This window comes from Labrus bergylta, chromosome 24 (genome assembly GCF_963930695.1).
Source record: "Labrus bergylta chromosome 24, fLabBer1.1, whole genome shotgun sequence".
NCBI lineage: Eukaryota > Metazoa > Chordata > Actinopteri > Labriformes > Labridae > Labrus > Labrus bergylta.
Genome location: NC_089218.1, coordinates 8569736 through 8586411, shown reverse-complemented (window position 1 = coordinate 8586411; position 16676 = coordinate 8569736). Strand labels below are relative to the sequence as shown.

Here is a 16676-nt window from a genome sequence, read left to right as displayed (position 1 = left end):
CACCATTCTTCAGCAGGGTTCAATGTGTTGAAAAGGGACCATGGCCGTGGCTGCTAATGCTACATGATCTCGTCTGGACTTACACCTCCAGGCCGTGCTCGCTAAAGGACACAGAGAGACACAAATGATTTGAGATGACACATTTTGCCCAATGGATCCTGTTACCTTCACTCGGACTTTGCAGGGATGTCCAAAGGGATTCTTTTTCGGCTGTGGTGGCAAAAGTGAGGTAAGCTGGATTCCTCTCTGTTATCGAGCAAAGTCTATTTTTGGAAACTCTTTAGATCAGCATATTAGTGGAAAAGTTAATTAGCAGATGACGCGTAACTAAATGCTGGTGTATTCTTTGATCCATTTTGGATTTTAATGAATTTGCAGGGAGTCCAAAAATGAAGACGTGCTCACGCCAAGTTAGACAGCAACAAACCAGCAGTGTCTGTTTTTCACCATAATGAAGAACTCCTGGCATGAGATTACAAAAACGGGCGTGAGGGAATTGTCTGAAGAGATTGGAGCCTGATCCCGGCCTCCAGTGTCAACTCCTTGTGTAGGGACATACTACTAACCTTTTTTTAATTCAGACTTTTATCTTTCAGTATAACATTACAGTATTGAAGCCGGCTTTTCTTTTTGAATGTGAAACCACACAGCACAGGAGTGTAGATGGTTGAAGTGTCAGAATGCTTCTTTGTCACTTTTCTGGCCACCATTATTAGACGGCTTCCTCTTTCTGCTTGTCATGATTTCTGTTTGTTTCTCCCATCCGGATTACAGACAAGGCCCTTATTGAACATTACGTTTTGATACATCTCTCAAAAAGAGTACATTTTAGTAGTTTCCTTAAGTTTTAGGATACTTAACAGAGAGAGAAAAATAAGAGAGCACTTTGCTTTTTCTTTGAGTCAAACTGGACCCTTCAAAACCAGAATCCTACACTTCCCACAATGCAATTTGAGAGCTTCCTTAGTTTGCGTGCAGCATCCTATTTCTTAATTCAAAACCTTGTGTAAAAATGTGTAACTCGTGCGTTGTTAAAAATGATGTCACTTGAGTCCTTTTCTCAGAGATGACGAAGCTCCTTATATTCGACGGAAAACTTCATGCAGCTTTTTTTTTTACAGGCCAATTTGTAAAGTTTAAAATGACATATCTTGATGTTGAAGTTTTTGTACTTAAAATCATAACGCAATGCTGCTAGTGTTGAGGAAAGGAATGTATTTTTCCTATAAATACACGTCATTTTTACCTGTCGTGAATATTCAACATGGGCAGTTTTACACTATTTGAACAAAAATAGAAACCAATCATGTCTTCTGATGAGCACATTCCCTTGCAAAAAGTTAAGCTATAAAATTTCCCAGATATAACTTTGATGTTATCCTGATTGATGCACTCTTTTTCATTACGGTAGCCATAGCAACAGCCGAGGTCACGCATCCTCTGCCCTCCCTGTGAGCCCGGAGATAGCTGAACCGATGGAGTCTTCCAGAGGAGGCCTTCAGTAACCGCAGCTCATCTTCATACCAAAACCAATTAGCAAGAAGGGACAGTCCTCGAAGAAGCCCCGAAAAGAAATCAAACATGTCAGACAGCCCTGGATCCAGTCCCCACTCTACCTCCAAGAGGCCCAGAGTCACTCAGGACCTGGACGCCGGGGTTGCCACGCAAGACCCCGCGCCGCCAGCTTTCACCCGTAAGCTCCGAAAAGCAGCCGTGGGGACAGGATGTGATATCAGACTGAGGGTGTCTGTGTCGGGATTTCCAAAACCTTCGCTGACGTGGTTCCGCAACGATGAGCTCCTTCCTCCGTCGGAAAACCAGGACTGTGGTGGGCTGTGGATACGGGACTGCCGCACGAGCGACGCTGGCTTGTACGCCTGCGTGGCGACCAATGAGCTGGGAGAGGCCAGCTGCAGTGCTGTGTTGGCCATTATGGACCTCGGTGAAGGTAAATCACACACACCGTGCTCCTTCTTCAACACTAAGGTCTGAGTCATTAGATTTAATATTAAGCTTTTTCTTAAAGACAGGTGAATGCTCAGTATTAGTTTTTACAGCACCTAAGAGGGTCCTTAAATAAAAACAACAGCTTCATTATGACAAACAGCAGAAGACCTGTATGTGTTTTGCGAAAAAGGAGACGCTTCAGGTCTGTTGAGCTGATTGCCAGTCTCAACACTTTGTCTTCTCTAGTTAATATGGATCCTTCAGAACATTATCCCAGTTCAGGGAGAGGGCACCCCAGACGAAACGATGCAAATCCAACCCTGTGTTTTTGATCATCAGACAGCAACCCTGCCGTCCACGTCTGCAGAGCGCCCCCTTCAATTAGCTCCTGAATGTAAATAGAGTCTAAGCTTTGTAGAGCTGCACAGCTAAACTTTTGTGTTCTTTGTTGTGGCGGAGCGAAGTCAGGCCAACTGGTTAAAACACTCTCACAATCTCACACCAAGAATATTTATCTTTTAATTGAATACATACAACTGAAATGAGCCTGGTAAAAGTGACCCGCAAGACTAAACAAATCATTAGAGAGTCTACAACTGCGGTTGTTATGGTGGATCACTCGGCACCAGCTGCTTCTGTATATTGTAACTTCATGCAAACAGCAGGATGACACAATAATAAGGTTGTCCACATTATTTATAAAAGCTGAAAAACTGCAAATAGATGTCAGCTGTGAGGTTTTGGCTCTGGCGCAAGCACAAGCTTTGAATACTTGCTATTTTGGAATTGCAGCTCTGCAACATTGAAATTCCTTGTGGTACTGTTTCTCTCCGGGTGGCTGTACTGCCGACGTGAAGTCACACAGCAAAGCATGCAGGACTTCAATCCTTCTTTTTGAAAGGCTTCAGTCAGAGCAGTCCTAGCGGTCCTTCCTTCAAAATGATCGTCATGTCTCACTTCTCTGTGTAAAGTAGAAATGCAACTCTTAGTGCCTCTAAAGTAAGCCTCTCTCTGCATCCCTGCATCCCTGCAGGGCTGCTTGGACCTCCATTGCTCACATGTCTGGGTATGCTTTCGCGTCTTGCTCAGAGAGACTTGATGGATCTAAATGGATCATCCTTCATATCTCAGGTTTTCTTGTCACCTGCACGTTGCAGAGATGAGGAAAAAAAAAAAACAAGTTGCCTGGAAGCTTCTGTGTCTTTTTTCAGCTCAACGCTTCTCTCTGTAACGAACTGTAAGATAATGTGGAACCTGTTGCGTTACCACGGCAACAAAGTTACAAGTCCTAGGCACCCAATAGTGGAAAATTTCTTGTTTTGAATCACCGAAGAATCAGGCAAACTCTTGCACACTTCCTAAATTGCAGAAACAGTCAGGCAATGTTTCGGTACAGTAATTTAAACATTCTCTCTCTCTCTCTCTCACTCTCTCTCTTTCGCTCTCACTCTGTGTTAGTCTTTAGTCGAATGTTTCCCAACCTCAGATTGTATTGAGTGGTCATTTTCTGCATTGTTAAGAACCTAATCGCAGAATTGATTTGAGCCGACTAAAACCACCGCCCTTAACTTTATTTTGCAGGATATTAAGCATCACAACTGGAGTTATAAATACGTCCGTCCAGTTTGCATCACCCGTTTGATTGACAGAGTCCCACTAGTAGAATTTAGAAAACAATCTCCAGTGAGATCACTGCCGGTTAGATCTGACGGTTGCCTGGCTCTGTGGAGAAAGTCGACGGTTGAGCTCACATGTCACCAGCTCTCACACTATGAGCTGGCAGCCACGGTCCAGCTGGCGTATCACTCAGCACCCTTCTGTCTCACTCGCCTGGATTGGATCTCCAAACTTTCAACCCAATCTCCTCTTTCTGAACTCTGTTTCCCCCTAATCGCACTTTCAGCCAACTTTCTTTCCTTTCCTCTTCTTTTGGGTTTATCTGCTTTTTTTTTTTTTCCAGTTTGATCCAAGTTGCGATTCAGATGTGTCTCCCCTCCCGGCAATATTACGCATAGTTACTTATAATAAATAAAGGAATTGGATCAGTGCGTTGACCAGCATACTCGCCAGTAGTCACATGTATTGTTACCAAAACAAACTCGACATGTTTGCCTTTGTCTTTTGTTTGTCCTTTCTGTCTCTCCAAGTCTTGAGCTGCAGACTGGATATTTGGACTTGTGTCAGTCCAATTGTCAGACTCAGTTGAGTCACACAAATGAAGAGCTGAGAGTTGACTTGGATTTTACTGCTTGGAGACTTGGCTGCCTCAGACTTGACCTAAATGCAAGAACATCCAAGGGCTTACACAACACTAACCTTATAATGCTCCATTGATAATGCTACATTAAATGGTAGAGGTATTAAAAAGAGATTTTTCAGAGGCAACTAGTCACATAGTCATGTGTAGTTGTCTGTATTTATATAACAGTTTCAGTCAATAACAGACAGGTGAACCACAGCAACATAACATGTGTGTTTTAACCAATATGTCCTGGTTTCTTTCCATTTTCAGTGCTCCTCTCTCTCGCTCTCTCTCTCTCTCTCTCTCTCTCTCTCCCGCTCTCCCTGTGGTTATTTATGGCGTGGTATGTGTCGTGCAGGCCAGAGGGCTCGTGCTCTACTGATGTGTGGATGCCACTGGCCCCCTTCTCCGATTGCACCGGCAGACATCACAGATAATTATAGCATCACGGCGGTCAAGACGCGGCGCTGTCACACTCAATCACAGTCAGCGTGATGAAAGAGTCGTGGGGAGGGGGGCGAGCGGGGCGAGCAGGGCGGGCGGGCGGTCTTTGTGAATGTGTGTTTGTGTTGGTGCGTGTCAGTGTGTGTGTTCTCTCACGTGTGCGGGGTTGGTTTTAATGGCTTTTTCTGGCTGCTTTTGAGCATCACTCTGTGAGTCAGACTGACACCCAGGTCTGCCACTTTAAGAGTTCACCTCGACAGTCGAGACCAACCAGAAAGCAGCTGTGTCACAAGTCTAGACCGCTTTACTGACGTCACACTGTGGCGTATGGCTTTGATTAACACACTGTCAGGATATAAAAGGCCGGAGAAGCAGTTTGATGGAGGCTCTGACAAAGCGGCACATCGCTCACCTGTGGTATTTTAAGCTGCTTTTATAACAGATGATTGTTGTGTGGTGACGCAGGAGCAATGAAAGCCCGACTTCACTTGCTGTTAGTCATGAAATAACATTTTGAAATGTCTTTGTTGCACCTGCAAAAGGACGGTTTCCAACCTGGGGATGTGGACCCAAGAAAGACCCGAAAGATAAATCTGAGGGTTTTTAACACAACTGAAGGGAACACAGAGAAGTCCAAAATATATTTCTGTTGTAGTATTTTCAGACACCCATAGATACATGTATCCCGTGATGATTTTACTTAACGTCTAACAAGCCTAAAGAGGACAAAAACACAAATCATTTCATATTGTGTGTATGTCTAAAATGTGACGATGTGCAGAAAGTTTAGAAGGCTAAGGAAGGAGGGATGAGAGAAAGAGGTCAAGTGTTGGAGAAGGTGAACTTTGTGGAGACTGTGGGTTTGGAGGGAGGAGGAGACTCAGCGTAGGGGAACGGACGGTGGTTTTGCGTCACCGAAGCCCATTTTAAACCACAGACAGCACCTGGAGGAGGAGATAAGAGAAGTACGCAGAGAATCCAAATGGGATTGGTTGACAGGAGTGATGACGGGAGAAGCGGTTGGGAGGGAGGGAGGGAAGAAGGGATGAGGTAGTAATGTAAATGGGTGACGGAACGGAGAGATTTACGCCGCCAAATCTGCACAATTAGTGCTACGCTAGAACAAGCGGTGTCTTTTGTTATGGCTCGCAGGTTTTCACTTGAGTCTCGAGCCAGATTTTTGTGTGGATCCAAAAAGAGCAGTGTGCATTTTAAAGGCGCAGCACTGCAGGAGATTGTTTTCATGTCGGCACAGATCCAATCTGTAACACAAACAGTGTGATTTTGTAGATTTAGGTTTCTGGGTCACAGCAAACTGTCTTCTCTGTCTATGGAAGCTCTTCAAGCGGCACAGTCAACTTGACTTTGTCAACTTTGTCAAAGTTGGAGGACTTACAAGACAATTTAGCAGCATAGATTTAACTCGAATGCAAAGCCACAGTAGCGACTTTTTCTCCCCAGAACGGGAAAAACAAGCAAAACACACGTTGACTTATTGTGATCTACAGCGCATGTTCAGTACCCTGTATGTCATTCTTATGCTCTTGTTTTTTTTAGAATGTAATGCAGGTTCAAGCCTCCCTCCAGAGCCAAAAAGAATACTACAAAATACATTGTCTGAAAACTCCTGAAAAAGCGAAGAAATCAACCTTTTTTCAACTTCAAGTATACACTATAAAGAATGTAAAACTGAACATTACAGACAGCCCGCTCTCAAGCTGATTTTGCCTTTATACCTAAATGAATGAAATGGGAAGCCACCAGGGCCCCACATTGCCTTCTGATACAGCTGTTATAGTATGAAATGAATTTGTACGGATGTCTTTTTGATAGCAGCATGGAGCTCTGCATGAACTGCAGAAGGTGTGAAAGAAGCAGAGCACATCCAGGCTGCGGTCAGCATTTGATATTCATGAAACAATCTTGGCCCACATTGATGTATAATCACGTTCGCATTTAGGTAACGATGAATCTCAAACACCCAGAGCATCCATGTGCAGCCTTGTTTTCATGTCCATTATTCACACCATCTTCAGCTCTGTATTTATCTCATCCAAGGCTGTACAGCGTTCTTTTCACCTCCAGCTCCCAAGGTTTATGAGCACTGTCTGTCTGTCTGAAATAGACCCACCTCGCTCCTACTGGCGTCCCTGTAGCTGTCTCATTGTTCCATAATGTATGTCCAGTCGTAGCATATCATTAATTCTGTATTACAACATGTCTGCCTCGTTCTTGAGTTTCAAAACTCCCTGTAGCCCCAGAGCAGAGTGACCCGCAGAGGACAGCAAAGGTTGTTGTGCAGCATGTGTTTAATCTCCTGCTATAACTGGGGGGGGGGGGCAGGCTCTGTGAAAGAGGGGGTGCAGAGGGAAAGTACAGTACCAACTGAAGGGGTTGTACGACGCAGGTCTGGAAATAGAGTGCAGAAGTTGACAGGGAGGATCGGGGGGAGACATTGAGAGGGACAGAAAGACAGACATGGGTTGAGAAAAAGTTTGACGGTCCAGCGGACTTCTTCGAGTGACCATCTTTTGCTTGACCCGTTCAATATTTGTATGCTGCGGAGGGCGCCGTTTTAAAGTATTCATCTTAAAAGGTGGAAATGGAAGGAGAAGGCCTGCTGGAGTCGCCTTGTTTTTAGTGGGTTCTCTCCATGGGAAGGACTTGAATTTCTGTGCGAAAGAAGAAGTGGCAATCTGTTAGGTTTGCAAAAGGCGAGATGTATCGGAAGGAGCTGCTCGATGCTCGCAGAGCTTTGAGGGGTGTCAGGGAAGGCGTGAGTGGGCCGAGAAGCAAGAAGCAGAGAGGTGAGTGGGAGCTGCTATCAGTCCTTTTGAAAGCAACACACTGGTTTGTTGAGAATTCTCAAAGCGAGAGAAGGATGACAGTGTTGCAGGGAATTATTAAATGCAGGGTCAACAGAGTGGAGCAGCTGTAACGGAAATGAAAACAAGGCGATTCTCATTAGGCGTCCATTGTGGCTGCTTAATTGGATTCACTGTGTCTCCTGTAGGCTTTGCCCTGTTCTAAGCCCCCTGCTATACCCGTGGATAATGCTTTTGACTGCAGGCTTTGCTTTAAAGTACAGTCATGTCGTTTGTAATAGCGCATATATGGAATTGGTCGACAGTAAACGCACATTTTCTCCCCTTTTCTTTAAAATTTAAATCACAATTTAAAGTACTGACAAATGATAATACCATCATTGGCCTATAGTTACTAGCAAAGGCTACCCTGAAACCAGTAAATCAACCTGTTTTTTTTTTTTGCAGAAAAAGTGTCTTTTATGGACCATAAGTGGCATGGCGTGCCTCCTCTAACAGATTCTCATCGACCCAGCCCTCTTGTTTCGATTGGGGAGCCCGCTTACATCGGCATTCTTGCGCAGAGATAACCTACAGCCGCTTGATGATTTCACATTCTCTACGTGTTACGTTCAAGTGGATTAACCACACCATACAATTCATTAGGTTGTCTGTTCTCGCGAGGCAGCTGAGGCAATATATGAGGGTCAACCCGGTGCTGCTTCCCTGCTGTTTGGTCTGGCAAAAGTCTGTGTTTGTGTTCCATCCTCGCTGGTACACGGTCATTCACAGGAACCCTCAGCGATTCGCTCAGGATTAGGTGGTAGGATCGGGTTGCAGTGTGACTGTCAACATTGGCCACTGTTACTTGGGATTTCCAAACCAGCTCACCCTGCGAACGGAATCGACATACCAGCAAGTCACATTTATCTCAGAAGGGTGGTGAAGTCTGGGCCTGGGTTTTTATTCTTTTCAGATGGAAGGCGGCCAAATGAGACTCCCAACGTGCAGCAAACATTTCCATGCAGTTTTTCGTCACCCTTTTTTCTCTTTGCTTTTCATTTGAACTCTGACGTCCAAAGCAGATCAATGACAATGCCGGCACTGATCAAAGACAGCACCTGAGTGCGGGAAAATCTGTGACCCGATGATAATTAGAACCAAGATGTTTGGTTAAAAAATAGATTTTATTGGTCGTATAACCTAGATGATGTAGAGCTTATGGTGCAGTGGTATTTTTCTCCTAAGAAACTGGTGCAACATAGCTTAAAATGTTGTTTGGCAACTACTTTGTACTGGGTACGTTGATACATAACTCTTGCCTGCACATGAGTATTACAGTTCAGTTTTGAAGGGCAGTATTGTTACAGAAGACCAGCTTTGAGTGTGAAGTACACCTACATGATAAGAAGGCTCTGGTTTGATATGACAAGACTTGTTCTGCTCTGAGAAGCAGATACAGTGTGATCACAGTGTGATGTAACAGCAGCTGAATCTGTACTCCGTAGTGGTGGAGATTATGCCCGACTCGCTGCTGATAAAGCCGTACGCCTGGAAAGGCATCCATCAGGGCTGCTCCACGGAAAGAAGCGTCTGTCACAAAATCGATGGGTTTCCAAGAAGTCTGCTTCTTCTCTTGTTGTTTTTAAGCTAATTAAACCGTAGCATGCTTCAAGCTGCACCTGTCCAAACTCTCTTTAAACACTCATTCTGTGTCTTACAGTAGATCCCCCCCCCCTCCTCCCCCATGTGTGTTTCCAAAGTCCACTCCTGATTAAACAGAGTGTCTTTACAGTAAGAGGACAATAGGGCCCCAAATGTCAAATAAAAGCAGATTCAAAGGAAGACAAATGCCATGCACAAAGAAAATCTAATCAGCTCACTTTAATGGCTGATATAAGGCCGTGTCCTTTTGGCTCCTAGCGAGCGTATAAAAAAACAACAGCCTCATGAGAGATATTTCCAAGCAGCATGAAATGGACCTGGATGATGGTCCTGGAATCTTGTGTTATGATGAGCTTATTGATCCAGGGGGGGGGGGGGGGGGCGTTTTGTACTGTTACTTGGGGGTGTATCCCGTATCACGCATAAAGCATTGGTATTGATCGCTGCACTCTCTGCCGCACCGAGTGCCTCTCACTGGTGATGGATGGAGGAGGAGTGCGAGGCGGGCGAGGGAGAAGAGAGGGAGGTTTGTAAAAAAAGAAAGAAAACAAAAACAATGCAAAGCAGCAGATCAACATTTCCCAAATGGGAAAGGGTGTTTGTGAAGTTTACTTCTCGTCTGATTAAAAGCAAACAGCACTTGTAGCTTTGTGATCGAATAAATGAGCGAAGAGGACAGAAAACCCCTGATTCATGGCAGGAGTAAATCGCACATATTGATTCTGTGTTTACAAGGCCATAAACATTAACATGCTTGACTTAACGACGCTGAAAAAGCACATTGTTCAGCGATGTGAGTCGGCAGCCGAGAGTGGGGAAAGCTGTGCTGAAATGTAAGACCCATTCTGGGTGGTTTGCTGGAGAGAGAGACGGCTGCCTGTAATTATTTTCTGATTCATTTTGATGGAGGTGCTGAGGGGAGCACAGATGTGTCTGAAAGGACAATTAACGTGCGTCAGAGTGTGTGTTCTCCACAGAGGGGGAGGTGGAGAGATGGTGGGAGACCATCATTTTTTTTTGATGTCACGTTTGCTTGACAAATTAGACATTGTGGAGGAAAGTGCTCCATAATCTCCGACTAATCATCTATTGTTTTCATTTTCATACACCTATAGGAAAAGATAATCGTGTTGTGCCATTGATTATTTTCTAAGACTATAACTAGACAAATGATGTAAAGTAGAAGCAAAACTTTACATTGCAATGAGTTGAAATGTTTCAATTTCCTTTTATGAATGGCAAACATCTTTTAAAACTCCTGTGAGGACCTGTCAGTTTGTGTCAATTAAAGCGCCCCAGGCATCCAAAATAACCGTTCAGAAAAGATCAATCTCACTGCTTATTGTCTTGTTCGCTCGAGTAGGTTGTGTTAATTGCATGCGCTCTCGCGGGAGCTTAAAAATGACCCTTGTCACTGCGCTTATCAGATAATTTAAGTGTCTTTCAGCTCATTGTTTTGGTTTTACAGCCTGCAGCTTCTCCCTTTCCCTTTCTCTCATTGCTGTTTTCAATGTTGTTGTTTTTTTTAACTCAAGATTTCACGACTGTACAGTCATTGCCCAGTATGTAATGCCATACAGACAGAATAAGTGACTAGCTTGTAACCACTGTAGAGCGTTTAGCATGTGAAGAGCCGACCTTCCCTGTCTGGAGTAGATAACGACTTTGACAAAACTTTGGCACCGCGCATTTTAAATGCTGCATAAAAGTGTCAACGATGTGACGCAATTATCAACACAGTTCATGTACCGCCAACACTCTGCAGGCGCAATGATTTTCACTCTAAATGCATGTTGCTATTATGGTTTTCTTCAATACCCAATTGGCCTTATTTGCATAGAAATGAGCCAATTTTATGCCAGATATATGCACATTACCTGATTTATTGGTGCAAATAGAGCTGGAGACCCGTTGCTTTTTTGTCTGGCAGCGCAGTTGTGCTTCATTTGTAGGTGCTGAGAAAGATGCTTGTTGTACTAAGATTGGAAATCAACAGATATTTTGTAATACTCAAAAGGGAAGAACACAAATACTATAAATATTTCTTCATAAGTAAACTGCATGAACAAACGTATCCCTGTGCATGCTTCCAGTTTCTTTAAGTTAGGAGACTTGCAGCAATCGACATCTGGATTGAAATCACCAAATCTGTTTGTGGTAAACCTTGTGCGCCGTTATTTCAATGCATTCCCTACATTTTGGTCGTGATAGTTTAGTTAAAGTTGTATCTCGGTCGAAAAAATGTAAGCGCTTGCCTTTTCAGAGCGGCGTCATCACTCGTAAAACAATCATCTCTGCATTTAGCTTGTGACAACTGCAACTAGCGTATTCATTTTTCTTATTATTTGACTATTTTTCTTTCTCCATTCTGAGATCATGAGGTTGCCACTGCTGTCTCTCTGTCTTTGTGGGATGTGTTTGCTCTTGGAGTCTGAGTCGCCCTCTGTGCTTGAGGCGGTGCTCACCTTGACCCTATCACTGGTTAAAGCTAACAGACATGGAATAGAGATAAATAATGGATGGCCTATGGGCTGTTTGCTTTCACTGGAGAGGGGAACAAATACATCAAGAGAATAAAGTGAGAGGAACGTTATTTTGAGGAGCATTTTTTTTTCAATTTAAACAGATATTTTTCAATCACCCTACCCCCCCCTCTCTGAAGTGTAGTGAGGGATTTCACCCTCTTTATCATATCATCTGTTCTTCTTCATCTCGCTTTCTCTTTCAGCTTCTCCTCCGCTTTGCCTCCCCCTCGTGAATAATTTCCCCACCAACCTCTCGCCTCCACTCTGTGCTCTTTGTCTCTCTCTCTCTCTCTCTCTCTCTCTCTCCCCCTCTTCTCTCTCTTCTTATTTCTTCCCCTCAATCTTTCTCCTTGTCGCTCTCGTTTTTTTTACTCCTGCATCTCAAGAGAAGAAGGCAACATGCTCTTTTAAAGCCGGTTGTCGTCTTACTCATTTTTCTCCTTTTCTCTCCTTCCTCTCCTCCTCCTATTCTCCACTCTCATCCCTGCAATCAAGACCAACACGCCCCTTCTGCTCAGACTTCCAACCCCCACCTCCGCTTGTGCTCTGAGTGCGCTCTCGATCGAGGCAGAACGGCTACAGAGGTGGCAGTGGGGGGGGGGGAGTCAGACAAAACCAGATGAGAATTGCCCCTCTAAAGGCGGCGTCGACGTCAGAGAGGGACGCTGTTCACATCAGCGGATGCGCGCTCAGACACAAAGACACCTGGCTCCTGCTTATTTGCATCCTCTCGTGCTCCCTCTTCCTCCTCGTCTTGCTCCCAGCTCGGAGAGTAAACACTCCCACCCACAAAAAAGAAAAAAAAAGAGAGGCAGCTGAATCCCGTACTGAATTTTGATCCTTCTGAAATTGTCTTCTTGTTGAAGCCACACCCTGAGCTCATTTTTGTGGGGATGTTTTTGTGAGTTTATGCCACAGGTAATCTTGCACACTTGACAGGAAGCACTTCTTAAAGGGAGATGAAGAAAATCTGGTCCAAGAAGAGATTTCAGGTGAGTTTGCTACTTTCCTGATTTGCAATAAAAATGCATTTATTGATGATGTTTGAAGCATGTTTTCTTTATTCATAGGTTTGATTTTGAATTTGATGCCACACCCTTCATCTTACAATAAGATGCAAATATGTTGGATTTGAACAGATTGCAGTGGTAAAATAAGTATTTAGGGATATTTTGAAGGCAGTAAATTAACCTGAACGTTAAGTTCTGTTGGGAAATAGTGAAGTAGCAAGAGGGAAGATGGGAGAGGGGATGCTTGTTAGTGATGAATTTTGTCTACAAAATTGCGGATAAATCAATATGACAAAGAAAGTCAGCTCAGGACACTATAGTTGCCAGGCGGAAAAAACACCTTTTTCAGTTATACAAACAATGCAATAAACGGTTGCTAAGAGACACAAAAAAATCCCAATAATACACTTTTATACCCATTAAAGGCAAACAATTCTGCTGTGCTGTTGTGTTGAGTCGTCAAATCTGAAGTAATTCTTTGTGGAAAAATGGAGGAGCAGATGGAAAGTGTGTCAGTAGGCTACACTCCATGGAGACAGGAGAATCAGGGCAGCCAGGCACAAGGGCTACGAAGTGAGAAGAGAACAGCATCAAGCTGATTTCTAATGGTGGCTTTTAGCTTTTCTGAATTCTGCACAAATCCGAAATCCTTCAGTCTTGTTTTTTTTTTTTTGTTTTTTTTTTGCTTTAAGCAGCAGAATAACACTGTAAGGATTTGGATTATACGCATAGAATATTTTTGAAGTTACTGCCAAATGCAGCCATTTCAAAGGATGCCGTTTGTGGCTGGCTCCTGCTGATATGATTGCCTCGAGGCCACAACAATGGAGATCATGACAGCGATGGAAGCTTCTAGTGGAGACTGACAAACAGCAGTTACCACCAGGCAACAGTTAATCAAACTGCCTGACCAAAAAAAAAAAAAAAAAAAAACATTAACCAATGAGGAGTGCGCAGCAGAACGCGGGGGGGGGGAAACGAGTGTGAAATGAGTCATTTTACTTCGCACTTCGGCTACTTTTTATGCTTATTTTTTATTTTTTTCCATCGGCTGCAAAGCTGTGAGTCATTCTGAGGAGCTCTCCCTGGTGCTGATTGACAGACTGTCCAAGAAAGCAGTTTTACCAACTGCTTTATCAGCACTGACACCAACTCAAACATAGCCTTTTTGTCAGATAGTTTCTTTCTTTTGAAGAGAAAATATGCCCTGACATTCAGCCCTATGATTACTGGCTCCCTGTGGAATCTGAACTCTGAAACCAACACATCATGCTTTTTTTTTTTTTTTTTTTTCTCCAATGCCTGGAAACATTTTTCTGAGCACAGTGTTAGACATAAAACTAGCTTACTTCAAATGAACCAAATATCTTGAGTTAGGTTAGTCGACATTTAAAGACCACCTTGGATTGAAAAGCATGGTTTGACCCATTTTTCAAACAGATTTTTGAACAGATTTGCACAAATGCAAGCTTTGATTTGCAGCAGGACTTTATTTCCCAACTGACTCATTGTGCCAAACCTTTGCATAAGAATGTATAAACATTAAATGTGTCACGATTAACATTTGGAAATGTAAGCTATGTAAGAGCTCCTGGGTGAGACTTAAAAAGCTTTCAAACATCTCATGGCAAAGTGGTTTAATCTTCAAAGGACCACTTACCAGCTATAGTGGAGTTTTCTATGTTAAATCTGTGAGCCAATGGAGGAAGCAGAGGCAGGTTAGCAGTTAGGACTAGGAAGGAAGCTTAAAAAGAAGTGGATCTATGAGTTGGGATTATGATGTCATATTTAATATTATAATTTCTGGGAAGGATACTTAAAAGATTTATCCCTGGATGTCCTAATGTGTTGAATGTGTCTTGCCACTGGAGTTAGCTTTTTATGCAACCTTCAGGATTTATTCTTCCAAAAAGGGAATATCTAAACCAAACGTCCACAAATTCCAGCACAAATCTCAAGCCACCGTTCTCACTCTCTGTGACAGTTAAAGACGTGACAGTACATTTGCAGTTTGCCCTCTTGTGTTTTGTATGAAAACAAAATCTCTGGCTGTCTTCGCTGTTAAATAATGCACTTTACTCTCTCTCGTTTTCAGAGAACTGGGCACTCCACACGGACATTTGGCAGATTAACCCATGGTGTGTTGTCAGTATGAGCTCCCCCCCTCGTTCTCCTCTCTTCTATTTGTTCTATTTCTGTTACGATCCAATGTAGCTTAGCTGTACTGTAAGCTCTGTGTTTATTTTGTCTTCTGTGTACAGCATGTGCGTCTGTTTGATGTATCCCTTTTAATAACTCTTGTATTTATGAAAGTATCGCTTTCTACATGTTTTTTTACTGCTTGCTGCTTACAAGAAGAGTGGGTTTTTATTGTTGTACATCCACCCCCACAGAGCAATATTTTATAATCAGGCTGTTGCATAAAATCAAGAGTGAATAATGTCTGGCCCTGGATGACTTATGGTGTAATATTTGGCAATATTTGTGCAATCTATGTGCCAAAACAAATCACGTCAACTCAATTTGAAGCTATCCACTGAAATATACCCCCTTTATATTAACACTACCGAGTTAATTTCTCTGCATAGAGCGCACAACATTGATCTAAATTCGATTCAGACGGGTGGATCTACATCCCCACACCCAGGAAAAATCACATGCAATGAGTTAATGGTGATTGTTCATTGGCTTTCTTATCATTAGGCAGATCTTCTGGCATTATCTAATCAGGATCTGACTTGATGTGAGGCGCAATGAGGCACAACCTGTTTTGTGGTTGTCTTAGTCCTCCTCCTCCTCCTCCTCCTCCTCCTCCTCCTCTTCCTCCTCCTCCTCGAGCTCTCTCTAACCAGTAAACATATCCGTCAGCCACCCAGCAGCCTGGCTGACGATTTTTAGACTCTTAATGGGTACGAAGAGGATTGGTCGTGTGGGTGAGAGGGATGCTGGTTTCCATAGTAACGGTGCTCTCCCGTCTGCCCTCTCTTGCTGCCACTATGGAAGCGAAGTTTTCCGCTCCTGCCGAAAGCAAAGCTATGGTAAAACCTGCCTGTCTTGATTCATCTTTTTTCTTTATGTTCCCCTCCCTGACTTCATCTGTTCATCCTGCCGATGTAATGTGATCGTGCTCTCAAAGGTGTTTATTTCCATCTGTAGTTTCTGTTTCAGCCTCTGTTCCCTTTTCCTTTCAGATCATCATCCTCTCAATCTGTTATATTTCATTCGTCTGCACTGCAACCAGTACCCCATGTATTTATGTTTTCTTTCTGTTTTTAAATGTTTCACATTAAATTATGATCAGAATCAAATGAATTTCATCTTATGAGTTGTTTTTTGCTGGTATTTTCTTCATCTTCTGAGTTTGGTGTCATTTTCGGTAATTACCCGTGTACCAGGTATTTTCCAAAATGTTTGCCAGAAATATCCCTACATGTTTCATTTACTCTGATATTTTTTTAACTTTCTTTTCAAAGCAACCAGGTCAAGTTTTTAACATGCATGCCACCATTGTACAGTACCAGGGTCGATTTAAAGACTTTCTAATCTAAATACATCATCCTTTGGTTTCTGACCAGGCGCTATGAAGCCTGACGATAGCTTAGTGATATTTTAAATGCCTAACTTTCGATCAATCTAGTAACAGACAAAGAAGCTGAGTTGAGGCGGGCCTTTAGTCTGCTGGCAAACCGCTACTAGGCAGCTGCCTGTCAGTTATCTCACCTACGCCCGTAATTATAGGAATGTATGAATAACTCTTAATAAAATCAAAAGAGATGCATTCTTTTTTTAAATCACCCCCATACAAGAAACAAGCTATTGATATCAAATTAGTTTTAAGCTTTAAGTGGACACTTGGGGAGCTGCAGTTATTTGCACTTCTTAGCATCAGAGCTTGTGGCGTGCTTTTCACATGCAGTCTCAGCATTAGCTTTTATTTTTAGCGTTATGAAGGTCGAATAGGTCAGTGGTAATTCAACTTTGATTTAGCCTTTTTGTTCAAGTGGGTTTTTATTTTCCGTTACCGTAAAACTAAATTGGA

General features: G+C 43.1%; 1 protein-coding gene and 1 long non-coding RNA gene across 2 annotated transcripts in view; both read left to right on the top strand.

The window, feature by feature from the left end:
• Positions 1–78: 78 nt before the first annotated feature.
• Positions 79–16676, top strand: part of spega (striated muscle enriched protein kinase a) — a 44028-nt gene continuing 27430 nt past the window's right edge. Inside the window, exons 1-2 of the mRNA XM_065951790.1 lie at positions 79–229; positions 1412–1948. Coding sequence (XP_065807862.1) covers positions 1582–1948 — 367 coding nt within the window. The 5' untranslated portion in view covers positions 79–229; positions 1412–1581. The remainder of the gene's footprint in view (positions 230–1411; positions 1949–16676) is intronic.
• LOC136178143 (uncharacterized) lies at positions 12586–15945 on the top strand. The gene is made up of 3 exons (XR_010665504.1): positions 12586–12619; positions 14733–14775; positions 15646–15945. It is a non-coding gene; the product is annotated as an uncharacterized lncRNA (long non-coding RNA).